Source organism: Egretta garzetta, unplaced genomic scaffold (genome assembly GCF_000687185.1).
Source record: "Egretta garzetta isolate BGI_Z169 unplaced genomic scaffold, ASM68718v1 scaffold163, whole genome shotgun sequence".
Lineage (NCBI taxonomy): Eukaryota > Metazoa > Chordata > Aves > Pelecaniformes > Ardeidae > Egretta > Egretta garzetta.
The window spans coordinates 1,503,507-1,519,186 of NW_009259308.1; the positions used below are offsets into that span (position 1 = coordinate 1,503,507).

Genomic DNA, 15,680 nt, shown 5'->3' on the forward strand with positions numbered 1-15,680 from the left:
GACAGGAAACTGAGTGAGGCTGGCTTCAAAGCAAGCAACAACCGCTTATTTCAGCTGGTAATGAAGGGATTGCTTTATGAATGTTGCGTGGAATTCTGTCAGAGTAAAGCAACAGGAGAAGAAATCACAGAAAGCGAAGTGTTGCTGGGCATTGATCTCTTGTGTGGCAATGGGTGCGATGACTTGGACCTTAGTTTATTATCGTGGCTGCAGAATCTGCCAGCTACTGTTTTTTCTTGTGCTTTTGAACAAAAGATGCTTAATATTCATGTTGATAAACTCCTCAAGCCTACAAAAGCTGCATATGCTGATCTTTTGACACCTCTTATCAGCAAACTTTCTCCTTATCCGTCATCCCCGATGAGACGGCCTCAGTCAGCAGACGCTTACATGACCCGCTCCTTAAACCCTGCCTTAGACGGGCTGTCATGTGGATTAACAAATCACGATAAGCGAGTCACAGACCTTGGGACCAAAACTTCTCCAATGTCGCACTCCTTTGCTAATTTCCATTACCCCGGAGTACAGAATCTCAGCCGAAGTCTCATGCTTGAGAATACTGAGTGCCACAGCATTTTTGAAGAGTCACCTGAGCGGTAAGTGCAACGGTGGCTTTATTTTAACCTTGGCTTATGTTGGGCTTTATATTACCGGGTTTTTCTCTGCATTGCCACTTTGGATATATTTGTGACATGGAAACATAATTTGTTTAAATCCTGTTGTAATTAAAACTCTGTATACAAGGTGGTTTCGTCCTTATGCTTTTATTGTCAAAGTAGATTCTCATATTTGGTCTTGAACCTTATGGATTGAAGCTGCACTTTCTTAAGTAGAGAGTAGAAATCCTAGCACAGAGCACAAATATGCTCTGATTATGTAATAAGAGTCTAGCTAAGATTTGTGTTCAGTGTTACTGAATTCTTGCATTTGGATAAATAAATGGAGACAGTGGAATCCCATTCTGTCCTCAAGTGTCGGTAAATTTTGGTCCTGACACTGTAAATGATTAAGTATACTTCAAAAATTTACATATAGAATTAGTCCCAATGAAGTCAGTGGAGATGACTATATGCTGTCAATGTAGCATTGTTCTATCACTTGAATTATTAAAATAGTAATTCAGCTTAAATATTTACTTACTATTTTCCAAACCAAATCTGAATAAGGTGGCTGAATGTATTATATTTTTTACATTGGACTTGGAGATAGTTGGGTTATGACAGTGGTGAATGCTATTAATAACTTACTTTAATGCAATGTAGACTGCAAAACTGATTTGTCTCCTTCCTTAAGAACTAAAGCCTGTATCAAAACTTTGCACTTCTTACCTTCTGAGAGAAAAGTCCTGGTAACTAGGAGAAATGGTACTTGTCAGTTAAGAGCTTCTCATCATGCTTTTGCTTAGCCCTTATTTTGATCAGCAGTTCTGCCTCTTTCTAAGTGTTATATCCATGCCTCCCTAAAAAGCAACTGCTGGTCTTTTTGGCTGTTGGAGAACCAGGTGGGTAACTAGCACTGCACTTGGGTGCACTGGCCAGCAGAGGACACTTTCAGAGCTGTGGTGTTCGATCCTGGCCGCAGTTGGCGTACATCGTCTATTAGTTTTGCCTTACAGCAATATTTTGTATCTTGTGTTAAGATAAAGAGCAGCTGTAACTAAACTCAATAAAAAGGAAACAAACACCATGATACTGATGTCAGTTCACTGATAATAATGGAAATTTTTGCACTAGTGTATGTCTTAATACGTTCTCTTAATGCTTATCTTGAAAGGAGCTATTTCATTTGATTCTAAATAATCCACTTTAAAGCCTCTTCACAACTGGAGATTTTTTGGATGGTTTAAGTCTTACGGAAGTATCTCTTGAGTTCCATTTTTAAGAAGTGTACCTCCTGAAGATACTAATGAATTGTGAATCCTCTGATTTTACTTACCTGTGTGCACAAACCTTAGCATTTGTGCGTGTAGCCCAGGGACCAATGTTAAAACTGATTCTGGAAAGTTTTTTTGTTTCCTTTTTCAGTTTTGGTGTGCCTCAACAATTCTGCACGAACAGAGTAATCTTGTGGGCTAAATAAAGTGGTAAATTGCTGCAGTTTTTCTTTGTGTAGGCACTTGGATGAGATGCTAAGTGAAGTTGATAGATCTTAACATGTTTTTTCATTAATTAATTCCTCTCTTGAAGGTGAGGGTTAGGTTAAGGAGCCAGATCCATAGTTTTCAAAAAGACATTACATTTTTCAAAAAAATCCAATTTCAGATTAAGTGTCCAGTTTAAATGGAAGTAGTGCAAGGGTGGAAGCTGGCCCTGGATGTAAATCTGGCCCTCGCTTCCTCTTGCACATGGCAGAAACATGGTTATTTCTTGAATAAGTTGTATTCAGCAAGCAATTACTTGTCTTTTAGTCAGCTAAGTTACTTTTGTTATTATACCCCGAAAGTTCAAAATAACTTCTTAAAGAGCTTTGCTCCAAGTCACTGAGTAAAGAGGATTTTGTAGGTTGACAAAACTGAAGATGGAAATCCAAGGCTTTTAATGTGTTTTGCACACTGATTGCTAAAACATTTTGAAAAGTGTTCCATGCAGAAATACTTCTATGGTGCAAGAATAGCAAAACTGATATGGACATTTTCCTATGTAGCACCTTCAGGAATGTTCAAGCTGATGGATTTTAAGTATAGTTTAAATTTAGATTGATAGTGGTAATGGTACTAATATCTTGTACTATGTGACTATGATTCCATGCAGATAATTGCTTAGAAAACAGGAAGTCTTGAATAACTTGCTAGTTAAAGGGTACATAATTCAAGCGTAGGGATAGAAAACAAGGAATTTTGATATCCCATAGTGGTGAGGCTTTCTGGAAAATGGGACAAAGCACGTCGGCTGTAGGTGCTTTTTGTTTGTTAGGGGTTTGGTTTTGTTTAGCGTAACCCATGGCAAATGGCATTTTTTCCCTAAGCAATATCTTCAGTTTTACGTGACTTCAGAAGTTTGCATACTTGTGTTACTGGATTTTACTCTAGAATGTTATCTTTTGCTACTTACCAGGGGATTTTCTACCCTTAATTTTTCTCAATTAAACTTCTCTTCTCTTCCATGTTGCTGCAAGCAGTGATACTCCCGTGGAGCCACAGCATCCCATCAGCAGTGAGACTTTGCGCCAGAGTTCAGTTCCAGAAAATGAACCACTTAATGGAGCACAGAGTCAGGGATCAGCCAAACAAGAGAAAAATGAGGTAGTGGTTGGTTGGTTGAAAATAATGAGGCCCTTTAAGCTCTGTTCTGATCGCCATAATGATTTGCCTTTGTGTTGAGAACTTCATGCATGACAATGGGTTGCTTTGAATCTTGTTTTTACTATAGTGAAAATACCATACTGCATCTTGTATAAGAAACTACTCTTCCCTGCCCCCCCTCCCCCCCCCCTTGTATAAAGTTCTGCTGTCATTTGGGTCTGTGATGTGTGATTAATGTGCCTTCTCACATCAGCAGTGTTGCTAAACTGTTGTGTATATCTTAATAAATAAATAAATAAAAAGCTTTGCAGCACTTAAAGCCAGCAATGTTAGATGAAACAGTGCTTAAGAATCCTCTCAGTGTTTTAGCAAGGAGTCTGGCATGTAGCCTGCGAGTCCTGGTGTTAACAACAAGTTCCATACGTCATCTTGCATAGTTTTGTCTAGGACACAAAGGATTGAATCCAATTGCAACAAATGAGTATCAGTCATGGAAAGAAGCGTAGACAAGAATATACCTGTAGCTCAGAAGGGTTATAACCCAGTGATGGGGGGAATAGTTCACGTATTTGAAATACAGAGAAGGCTTTCTAGACTTCTAAAGATAACTTCAGGGTTTCTAAATTGCAAGTATTGATCTCAGGTGGAGAACTTTTTACAAATGTAACAGAGCTAAGAAGTCCATTATAAACCAAAAAATTACTGTGTTAGAGAACACAGAATTATAATGCAGGTGGTTTTATTTACAAGAAATGCAAAGGCTCATAGTTATGAAGAAAAGTCCTCTGCATGAATTGTCTGAACTAATGCAAAGTTACTGGGATGTCCTTATACAACTTAGAATCGCTAGATGACAAAAATGTCACTTGCAAAAACAAACCAAAAAAATCCACCAGGTTTCTTTTACTACTGGGGTGTGGTGGTTTGGTTTTTTTTCTCCCCTCTACTAGCTTGGTAAATGTGCACTTAAGTGTTTTTCAGTGTTGGTATTTTGGCCTTGGACTAAAGTTCTTTTGGTTTTCTGTGGGGGTTTTGTTTGTTCATTTTTAACTTGTACTCAACTATTTTATGATGACATCATTTGGAACTAGTGGCACAGAGAGAAAGTGAGGATCAGGGAATGCAGAAGGCAGGGAGTCCTGAAGAGCTGGCAGTGTGAGAAGCTGAAGGTAGTACATAAAGGGGAAGAGAAAGGAAGCTCAAGTATTTGTGCTTGGTCCAGAAGGTAAGGAATTGTGAAGTTTAGAATAAGGTACCAATTTCAAGAGTAAGATGATATAACGCTTGGATAGACCACTTCAAGATTGGCTACTAGGAAAAGTATATCTGCTCTGCAGACTGATGGCAGAGAAGTGTCAGCGTGGCAGAAAATACTGAATTTGTAGTGAAAATACGACTTGGAATTTGGAATGTAGCTTACGTTGTTTTCTGGGTTGTTTGGTGGTTTGGTTTTTTTTCAGTTTCCAATTACCTATTTGTTTTGAGGTTAAGTAATACTCTGGAAGTTTTGTAGGACAGAGTCGTCGCCTTCTGAATTAGGGCAGAACTATTTCAACAGTGAATAGTACAGGCTGGGAGCGATCTCCTTTTTTAATATGTAAATTGTATCTGGTTTTAGGGAAGAACGAAAGCATTGCTCCTCAGAGAAGAATCTGCTGGCCTTTTGATGCTTGTATTGAAATAATGACCCAGAGAGTGAATATTTAGGTTAATTACAGCAATTAACTATTTAATTTTCATTAGTAATTCTCATTTCTTCTAAGCTTCGTGATTCAACAGAGCAGTTTCAGGAATATTACAGGCAAAGACTACGTTACCAGCAGCACTTAGAACAGAAAGAGCAACAGCGGCAGTTGTACCAGCAAATGTTGTTGGAAGGAGGTGTAAATCAAGAAGATGGAGCTGACCAGCAACAGAATCTTACTGAACAGTTTCTTAACAGGTTGGGGGGTTTTGTTGCTTCTCCCTCCACCCATTCCTATCCCTCCTCAAGTCCTCATAATAACCTGCTTTGGTGGTCTTTCTTTTTCTTTGTCATTTGTTATTAGATCTATCCAGAAGCTAGGAGAATTAAATATAGGTATGGACAGTCTTGGAAATGATGTACAAACACTTAGCCAGCAATGTAATGGGAGCAAAGGGAATGCATCTACCAATCCAGCAAGTAACTTTACATCGACACCTTCAGATGCGAGTCAGAGGGTAACACCTGATAGCCAAAATGTTAATACAAGCACTCCTCGAAAGCGTGGATCAGCGAATCAGATACCCTTTCCTGAAGAGTCGCCTGTCCAGGGGAATCAAACGTAAGTTATATGAGACTGTTCAGGACTAGAAATGTCTCTCTGTTCGCACTGTGGGAGTAGCTGTTTGTATTTATTTTTAGTAATGAATTTGTCATTGAATAGGGGTATTTAGCTCATGATCAGTGTTTTCTATATATTTTTATATGGATTATAAAATCTTTTTTTTGACAGTACATATAAGAGTGGTTATTTGTTATGGTTTACATTTTATGCTTATTTTTAATTTGAGACTTTTTATTCTGTCTTACATAGTTCTTGTTTACTTTGTGTTTAAGTTTCTGAAAGCTTTTTTATTAAATACAAACTAGATGGAGAGAGAGGCAGGGTAGAGAAGGCATGGGATTTCTCCTGTTAACTAAAGGTAGTGCTGACCTGAAAGCAGCAACCCTTTTTCCACATGTGTGTGTGTATGTATGTATATTACGGGATGAAAACAAGCTTTTTTAACTTTCATTCACTTGTTCAGTGCCTGGAGTTGCTGCAAAAACAGCAACCTCATGTAAAGATTACAGTTTAATGATAGAGAATCAGGCATGCATAACACTTGTCCCCATAAACTAGTCAGTTCTGAGTATGACTGAAACTGTAACTTTACTCCAAAAAATACTTATAAACAAATCTGTCCCTGCTTTTGTTTTTTCTGTCTTGTGAATTTAAACTCTTCACCAAATCAAAACAGTGCATCAGAACATGCTGTCACTCAGCCACAGCTGGAAGACTCTTCAGGGAATTTAAGTAGGACAAGAAGTGATGAGGTGAGGTTTTTCTTACTGTCCTTTACAATTTGTGTTTTTACAAAATTCAATGTTTAATCTTGGGTCTGTGACATCCTCTCATTGTTAATAGATATTTAGAATGAGTTTTGGTTGATGCAGTACCTACAGAATCACAGAACTACTGAGATCGGAAGGGACCTCTGGAGGCTGAGTCCAAACCCACTGCTCAAAGAAGGGTCAACAAGAGCAGGCTGCTTAGGGCTGGGTCCAGCTGCGTTTTGAGTATCTCCAAGGACAGAGACTCCACAACCTCTGTGGACTACCTATTCCCATGTCTGACCACCCTTAGAGTGTTTTTAAAACAACAAAAAAGTTTAAATGGTATTTCCTGTGTTTCAAACTGTCTGTTGCCTCTTGCCCTTTTACTGGGTACCACTGTTAAGAGTTTCACTCCATCTTCTTTACACCTCCTGTTCAGATATTTATATACACTGATGAGATTGACACACACACATTCCCCCCACGAAAGGCTGCCTGATCTCCAGGCCAAACGGTTCCATCTTTCTCAGCTTTTCCTTGTACAGCAGAGGTTCCAATGGGATGTCTTTTGCAGCCGTTGTTTTGTGTTCTCCAGGTTGAAACTTTGATTGTTGGACTCCAGTCATTATGGTCCAACTTGGAGAAATAACTTTGTAATAAGTACATTCCAAAGTTCCTGCATCAGACAAATAAAACCAAAAATTTTAGAAGGGTGGTGATGAAGTTGTCTGGAGGATGATGTAATACAGCTTACTATAATTTAATGGTAACGTTGTGTTATCTACAGGGTGGAAAAGCTGATCCTAATGTTTAGTATTATATTTGGTTTATAAACTGTGTTTATGAATTGGGCTGTTTTCAGAAAAATGCAGCTTTGTTCCCCTCACAAGTTTCACACAGATCAAATGTGTTTACACAGAAATAAGCTGTAATATCATGCTTTTGAGATGGGCTGTTCAGAAGAACAAAAGCTGTTGGAAGCCTGGAGGAAGAATGAGAGCTGTTAACCTAACGTTAGCTGTGAGAGTGTGTTGAAGAACAGAACTTTGTGAAGTATGCCATTCCTTGACCCGGAGCAGACATTGCTTTACAAATCTGTAATTTGAATAGTTTAGCCTGGTGCTGCGACTTACTAATACTTTGGTACAATAGCTTTATATTATTCAGCAGAACAGTCGCGTCCACTTTCAAATGTCCAGTTTTGTGCTGAAGAGCCTAATTTGACTGTTACCCTTCTACGCAGGATGACAAATCAAAAAAGCAGTTCATTTGCATTAATACTCTAGAAGACACACAAGCTGTCAGAGCTGTGGCCTTTCATCCCAGTGGGAGTTTATATGCTGTTGGCTCCAACTCTAAAACGTTGAGAGTTTGTGCCTATCCAGAAGTAATTGACCCAAGGTAAGAAAGCTTGTATAGTCATTTCCTTTTCTGCAGCACAGCACTTCTTTCTTCCTTAGCTGCTGATATCTGTACCTTCAAACCTTTATTTTGCTGTCATAAAGAGTGCATTGCTTTCCTTAGAAACCTGAACTGCCAAACAAAAATAAGATCATCTGCTGAAGAATTTATGTATTTGTGGGCTCCTTTTTTGCTCTCTTCCATTCCTGGCAAGGTGCATTGCCACAATACCACACTTTTCCTTATAAAAGGGTTATTTTTGTCTCAGCAGGTGGGCTTTTCTGTTTACTCTGATGGCTTCTGCTTTTGATATTCCACCTGTAAAAGTGGGAGAAAGCATGTGTCACTTGCCAAGCCAGCACAAGTTGGGCTTCATGAGATGGAGTTTCTGGCAGGAGGACAGACTTGCCAGTAGAGAAAGCAGTATCTTCCTCAACTTTTACAGCAAAATTTGCCAGAGCATGTCTGTTGGCCTGTTGTTACTGTAAACACAGTTTTCCTGATGCTTTGGTTCCTTCACAGGAAAGGCGCCATTGCCATTTGTGGTTTACTGTGCACCCAGTCCTTTGTGTTCTTTTCAACCTTTTTTTTTTTTTTTTTTTTTTTTTTTAGTGGGAGGGGGAATTTTTTTTTCACCTAGAAATAAATATTGCCATCTCAATAACCACCTCCTTGTGTCTGCTCCGATTCCATTATCTTCCTGGACTGGGGGGAAGAGCAGGCAGCTAAAAATGTCAGTTTCAGAAGGAGCTACAAGTGTGCACAGTTGACTTTATCTGGGACACCTTCTCAGTTTAGGACTCGTTTCAGGCTTCCTAAGTGTTCAAACAGTAATCTGACTTTTTTTTTTTTTTAACTTTCCTACTTAAATATCATCAGTAAGGTAGCCTTTGAAACTTAATTCCAAAATATTTATTGGCAATGCATGAAATAGAGAAGAAAAAAAAAAAAAAAAAAAAAAAAGCTGATATGTCTGATACCCAATGCAGGCCAACTCGCTGGGCTTGAAGCCAAGACAACCTCCTCATGACTGGTAAACAGTGCAAAACATGTTCAGTGGAATGAACACCTCATTGACTAACTCTGTTCCCACCCAACGTACTCTAAGCGTTGGGAACGGTTAGGTTGACTCTGCAGCCCTTGTCTCTAGTTACAGTGCCTGACCTGTGTTGACAAGTGACGTAGTGCGTCTGGATATGAAAGGAACACTGAGATTTCCTTCATTCTGAACTTGTACTTCTTCCTCTTATTGTTTTGGGTTTTTGTGTTTTTTTGTTTTTTTTTTTTTCATTACGCTTACAGTCTGCCAAAAACATTTCATCATGGGATTTACAAGTCAGCAGAGAGATTACATGACATTATCTTAAAGATATTCAGATTGTAACAGCCTGAGTCTACACACACATTCCAAATTTCCTGTGTCTTTCAAAAAGCTGTGACTGTGTTGAGTATCTGGTAAATAACAGGTGTTTAATTGTACATCTAAGTTTTATTGGGATATTTAAGTTCTTAAAATCATCCTTCAGACTGATATATGATTCAGGACAGGCTTGGTTTGGATTTGGAGGGTTTTGCCCCCCTTTTTCTCTTCCCCTCCCCCCCCTTTCTCTTTTGAGATTAAACGCTGATAGATACACGTTACAATTCTGCAGATGTTGCTCAAATAATCACAGGGCTTCCACACAGCTGATGGGCAGTGTGTGGCTCTGGGCTGGGCAGGTGCTCCCCTGTCCTGACACAGTCAGCTGATTCTCAGCTGCTGCCTCCACCTCTTAACAAATGGTTTGAATCTGAGCTCCAGATGTTGTATTAGATGTTAGGCCATTTAGGAAGCTCCACAGTGAGTATTGAGTGGTGATTCTGATTAGGCTAATCTGTCTTGGGCTTCCTCTCTGGCAACAAAATAAAATTGGCTTCTGTGTAGATTTACTTCAGTATTCTTTACTAAAGCCATGATTATCTCAAAAGTTTTTAAACACTTAGATGTTTCTCTTCTGTTTTTTCCTCTCTGCCTCTTTTGTTCAAGTATTTATAGTATGGTTTCTGGATTTTTCAACAGCAATTTAATTTATTGAGTTTCTGTTGTTGGTGCTACTGGAGTGAAAGTTGGATACGGCAGTGCTTTATCTTAAGCATTGGGCTACTTCCTGCTATGGGAACAGGGAAATAACGTTGTAGGAAGTTGATTGATTGAAATGGAGGAAATGTACATCAGTGGGACTGTTCCTTTTATTGCAGCCATGCGTAAAGCTGATCTGGTTTCAGAAATGAGAACGTATGGTATGTTTAGATGCTGTGAAGATCCCTGCATTAATGTGTAATGGTGAACGTGTCTTTGCACAGGCCGCTGCATGAGCTTTTCTAGTAGATGAATGAAGCTTTGAGAGTCACCTTACTCAAGAAATAATATCCAGTGCAGAGCTCATGACAATGAACGTGTATGAGTGTTTTCTCTTGTTGTATGGGGTTTTTTGTTATTTATTTAATGGCCAAAGAGGAGAAGGTACTTGACTGCAGCTTTTTTCTGAGTCTTCCCAGGTGGGGTTAACACAAAAGCATTTTTCTCGATCCTTTAACCACTATTAAGTGCTTGAGTCGCACTCATTCTGACAGCAAGGATAGCACATCCAAAAACTTTTTGGATAAAACAGCAGGCCTCGGATTTTATTGTTACAGTACTGCTAGGCACAGCAGCAGCCCCAAACACAAGTGTATGGAGCCCAGCCATATAATTATGCTGTCATGCTGAACACAGTCCCCGGTTAGAGATTATGTCTGGCGGGTGGGAAACTGGAAGAGAAGCACCTTCCTTCTTTCAGGAATCTGGATTTTCCAACCGGTAGCCTGATGGTTTAGTCCCAGACCCAGCCATTAGCCCTGCCAGCAGACAGCGTGTGCCTTACGGGCTTTCTTGGCCTACTGTTGCTTAATTGAACTCGGGCATGTTCAGAAGTGGCCATGGGATCAAGGTGTTGAAGTATGAAGGATGTAGAAAAAAATCCCACCAGTTTAGGACTCCGGGGATAAGGTTTCATTGTATATAGCAAGTAATTGCTGTATTTTATCCGTATCAGCCCTTTATAGCTGAAGGGACTGCGTAAGTTCTTTTTGCATGTCCAGTCACAAATACAATCAGAAGATGAGGAAAAACTGAGAAAACGGGATGGAGAAGATCCGTTTGTCTTGTCTTAGATCACATGTATACGTTTGATTGCAAACAGTCAGACTTATTTCACATTACCTAAAATAATAGAAAAAACAGTATTATTTTGGAATACACTGTTTTCCTTACAAATAAATGGAAATAGGGTATTTTTCTTCTTATTTTTCCAGTGCTTATAATACTCCTAAACAACCTGTAGTTCGCTTCAAAAGGAACAAGCATCATAAAGGATCGATCTACTGCGTAGCCTGGAGTCCCTGTGGACAGCTGCTAGCTACTGGTTCTAATGATAAATATGTGAAAGTACTGCCCTTCAATGCAGAAACTTGTAATGCAACAGGTAGTGTGTGCGTTTAAAGAATTTATTTTCAATTATTTCTCCAATATTTGGCAAAACCATTCAAATTACGTTGATTATGTAGTTAACAGGTTTTGTTATTTTTATTCTAATACTTTGATTAACTTAAGTTTCTTTTCTCTTTCACCATCACTGTAGTCTGTCCAGCAAAGAGCCACTGGGGGGTTGGGGATTACCTTTGGGGTTTGGGTTGGGTTTTTGTTTGTTTGCATTTTGGTTTTGTTTTGCAAGACTCTGGTATTGTGACGCCTTCTGGTAGATTTTTTTTCAGATATGGTGAAACAACCAGATGGTCGTACCCACCTCTAGTTCTTAACTGTCAGTAGGAATTTATTTCCACTTCCAGTTCCCCGTTTTCTTGCCGAGTTCGGCCATCTTCTCCCCCACCTCAGAAATCTAAGGCTTCTCTCCCAGCACATACTATCCTCCATGCCCAAACCCTCCGAAGACACTGAATATGGCTCTTTCTTACCTTTTCTGGTTTGAACTTAGGCTGTCTTGCCCTGTGTGGTTCAGTGTCCTCAATGATCCCTCCTGGCAGAGAAAGCCACCTTAGTTTACCATAGTTTACAAAAATCAATAAAGGTACTCTATAAGCCTGGGCTGGAATCGGCAGTGGCGATGGTCCATGTACCTTTTGCAAAGGTTTAGGAAGTGTAGGAAGCTCAGTCAACACTCAATAGAAACAAGATTCTTAAAAGATTTTATTTGAACTCTGGTAAGGGCAATGGAGTGTTCTATGGAAAGCGCACAACAATGTGTGTACTTGGTAGCATAAACCTAAAATATTCTGCGTTATCACTGTAGCTGCTTTAAAGATTGTAGTACTAACAGCAGATAAACAGAGTACGCCTCAGTGTGTTCCCTGATTTTTTTAAAATTATCTTAGGACCAGATTTGGAGTTCAGCATGCATGATGGGACAATCAGAGACCTTGCTTTTATGGAAGGCCCAGAAAGCGGTGGCGCTATTTTAATAAGCGCTGGAGCAGGGGACTGTAATATTTACACAACAGACTGTCACCGAGGACAAGGCCTGCATGCTCTAAGTGGCCACACAGGTGTGTATGTTCTTGCTTCTTTCACAATTTTAAAGTCAGGATTATATTCTAATAAACCTGTTTGTTGTGTTTTGGTTTTTTTTAATGTCTTTGTGTTTCTTCTTGCTAGTGAGATTTTTGTTTTTTCCTTTCCAAACAGCTCTTGAGGTATTGGTGGGGCCAAGGGGGGTGTTTTTAAATACATTGGCTGTGAAGTTAATGGAGAGAGCGCACGCTTCATCCCAGAAAAGATACGAAGCTGGGTATTGCCTTACGCCGTTGGCATTTTGGATCATGCAGGCTTTCCGTAGGGCTGTTAAATCTATGAATGCAAAAATGTAACAACTGTAATATTTCATTATTTGATTAATGATATTTAATCAAATAAAGAAGTCTTCTTGTTCACAGGTCATATTCTAGCACTTTATACATGGGGTGGCTGGATGATTGCATCTGGGTCCCAAGACAAGACCGTAAGATTCTGGGATCTGAGAGTGCCAAGCTGTGTTCGTGTTGTGGGAACAACGTTTCATGGAACAGGTAAGACTTGCTGCCATGCTTCTGATTGTTCTGGCATAAAAATGTATTTGAGAGATGTCTGATTTAGTGGAGAGTGAACGTAATGGGGTTTTGCATCACAGAATGGAGGCTTGGCTTTCCAAGAAAGAAGTTACGAGGATATCTTTACATGTGTGGTTTGGGTGGGGTTTTTGTTTTTCTTTTTTAAAGTAACATTTCCTTTCAAAAGTTGACTTGTTTTTTGCCTTGTGACTGTCCAGCAGACTGCTTCCAAGTACGCTGAAGTAAAACAAGACACAAGGTAACTGTCTCAGAATCGAAGGGGTGGGAAGGAGCAGCCATTTTTGCAAGTTGTCAACATGCTCTATAGAAATTTGCAGAAGGATTCTTAAGAACCACTTGGGTTTGGGGTCGTTTCTTGAAACCTTTGGGGGTTTCAATTAGAACTGTGGGGGATTCTTTGCAGCGTTCTACATTATTTCATCAAGAGTGACTCTCTCCTGTGATGAAACAGATACTTCTCACACAGTTTTAGTAGTGGCTTTACTACCATTCCAGTGTGACCTATGGCTTCACAGTTCTGAGTGCTAAAACGTAAAAATGTTCTTACTTTAAGGTTCACGGTACATTTCAGGCCAGCATTTGGTATTCCGATACAATGTATATTCTTGTTTAAAAAAAAAAAAAAAAAGTTGGCTATTTGCACAAATATACATAAATGTAATGTGTTTGTTGGGGTGTTTTTTCTCCTGTAGGAAGTGCTGTAGCCTCGGTAGCTGTTGATCCTAGTGGTCGTCTCCTGGCTACAGGACAAGAGGACTCCAGCTGTATGTTGTACGACATCAGAGGAGGACGGATGGTGCAGAGCTATCATCCTCATTCCAGCGATGTCCGCTCTGTCCGCTTCTCTCCAGGGGCACACTACTTGCTCACAGGATCTTATGATATGAAAATAAAGGTGACAGACTTGCAAGGTAACATGCTACAAGGGACGCTGGGTTAACTTTCAGTTTGGCGCTTTTAATACTGAAGTTCGAAGAGAACTTGGCCTTAAAAGTCTGGCTTTAGTTTAAAAGGGGGGAAAAAATAGTAGAGCTTTGAGGGGTTTGAAGTGTGATTGTGTCTGTTCCCAACTGGCTAGCTGTGTTGCTAAGAATGTAGGCTGTGAACTAAATCTTGGGGGGTTTTTTTGGCGGGGGGGGGGCTGTTTATGATAGAACTAATTAACATTGCTACCTGATGAGATGGCTGTTGCTTTCAGGCAGCAGTCATAAAATTGATCCTTTTTTAAAAAAAAAAAAAAAAACAGAAAAACACTGGTTATAAAATAAGGAAGAATTGGGAAGAGTTAAGAAGAGAGAAGATATGGAGTACATCTAATCAGCTTGATTTTCTTGGGCTGTTAAATTTTAATCACATTGTTTTAAAATACCAGTATTCACTGTTTTTAAGTTGTACTGTGTCCAGTAACGCCTAAAAACCAAAACCGTGTGTGTGTGAGGGTTGGGGGGGGCTGTCAAGTATTCTTCATAAGATGAAATACATGTGTAAGCTTTACTAAACAAACGGGAGGGAGGAAGAAGAAACACCCCAAAACCCAAAAGAGCTGGGCTACCAACTGAAGAGATGACTAATGGTTTCTGTTCCTCTGCCGTAGGGGACCTGACGAAGCAGCTTCCTCTCATGGTGGTAGGAGAGCACAAGGACAAGGTTATTCAGTGCAGGTGGCATACGCAGGATCTTTCCTTCTTGTCATCATCTGCGGACAGAACTGTGACGCTTTGGACCTACAACGGTTAGAGCGCAGGCACAGGCAACCTATGCAGCTACAGCACAGAGACCGGAGACTACAGAACTGTAAAAACAAAGTAATAATAATTGGGCATGGAGAGCGCAGCGGTTGAGTGGGAGAGTTGTCTTACGAGGAGGAGGGGCACTTGTCACGGATTTTTCTGGTTTCTAGGAGGTCTTGGTGTTCTTAGTATATTCCTTTGCAGTGCTTTCAGTCTTCCATGTGAACTCATGCTGCTGTGACCTATTGTAGTCTTGTTGCCAAAGTCTATGAGGAGAACTCTTACGTTGTCGATGTGCACTCCAGGTAACATGAATGACGTGTTTACAGTTTGGTATTAATTGCATTCCTTGGGTTTTGCCTCAATGAGAATTTTATAGAGAAACTTAAGTTGAACATCACTTTAATCGAGTCTGTATGTAATTAGTTATACACACACACACACAAGAAATTACTTCTGCTGTTTTTTTGGATTTATTATATTCATTGCTTCTCAACAAGAGGTCGAACTGTGTAACATCACAATTTCAACTTTTTTAGTAATAATTGCTGACCTTTAACGGTGACTAGGCAGTAACCACATCTGGATTATGGTCCATTATATAGTGTGGGGGTTTTTCTTTCTTTTCATCTAAACTGGGGGAAATGTTGCTCTTTACTAAGTGACATTGTTTTGAACAAGCTAACATGTTGGAGGGGGGAAAAAGTAAAATACTGATTTTTCTGAATTTTTTTTTTTTCCCCCCTGCTATAGAAACAGACAATATTTTCCTTTTTGAATGCAACAGAATACCTCTGTGTATAATGTACTGTAGAAAAGAGTGGATTGGCAGCAGTTGTCACAGTGAGCTTAATGGCTATCAGTTTTTCAAGTAAAAGGGATACCATTAATGCTATACTAGAAACCAGCATGGCTTAAAACGCTATGTCTGCATGATAATTTAAGAATTAAATTGTTTAAATTCCCAGTTCAGAAGCTTATCTAAATTTTATTTCTTGCACTGTTTATGTATGAGAAATTGCAGTTTTATTTCTACAGAAGTTTAGATTCTAATGTTTATGTATTGTTATATTTTTCATATTGTACAGTTCCTTTTACTTTTTAA

General features: G+C 39.4%; 1 protein-coding gene across 1 annotated transcript in view; it reads left to right on the top strand.

The window, feature by feature from the left end:
• Window positions 1-15,330, top strand: part of WDR47 (WD repeat domain 47) — a 20,405-nt gene extending 5,075 nt beyond the window's left edge. Inside the window, exons 5-15 of the mRNA XM_009636198.2 lie at window positions 1-596; window positions 3,118-3,241; window positions 5,005-5,183; window positions 5,290-5,547; window positions 6,227-6,302; window positions 7,546-7,703; window positions 11,037-11,206; window positions 12,114-12,284; window positions 12,672-12,803; window positions 13,538-13,756; window positions 14,440-15,330. The exon at window positions 1-596 is cut by the window's left edge and continues 195 nt beyond it. Coding sequence (XP_009634493.2) covers window positions 1-596; window positions 3,118-3,241; window positions 5,005-5,183; window positions 5,290-5,547; window positions 6,227-6,302; window positions 7,546-7,703; window positions 11,037-11,206; window positions 12,114-12,284; window positions 12,672-12,803; window positions 13,538-13,756; window positions 14,440-14,582 — 2,226 coding nt within the window. The 3' untranslated portion in view covers window positions 14,583-15,330. The remainder of the gene's footprint in view (window positions 597-3,117; window positions 3,242-5,004; window positions 5,184-5,289; window positions 5,548-6,226; window positions 6,303-7,545; window positions 7,704-11,036; window positions 11,207-12,113; window positions 12,285-12,671; window positions 12,804-13,537; window positions 13,757-14,439) is intronic.
• The last annotated feature ends 350 nt before the right edge of the window (window positions 15,331-15,680 follow it).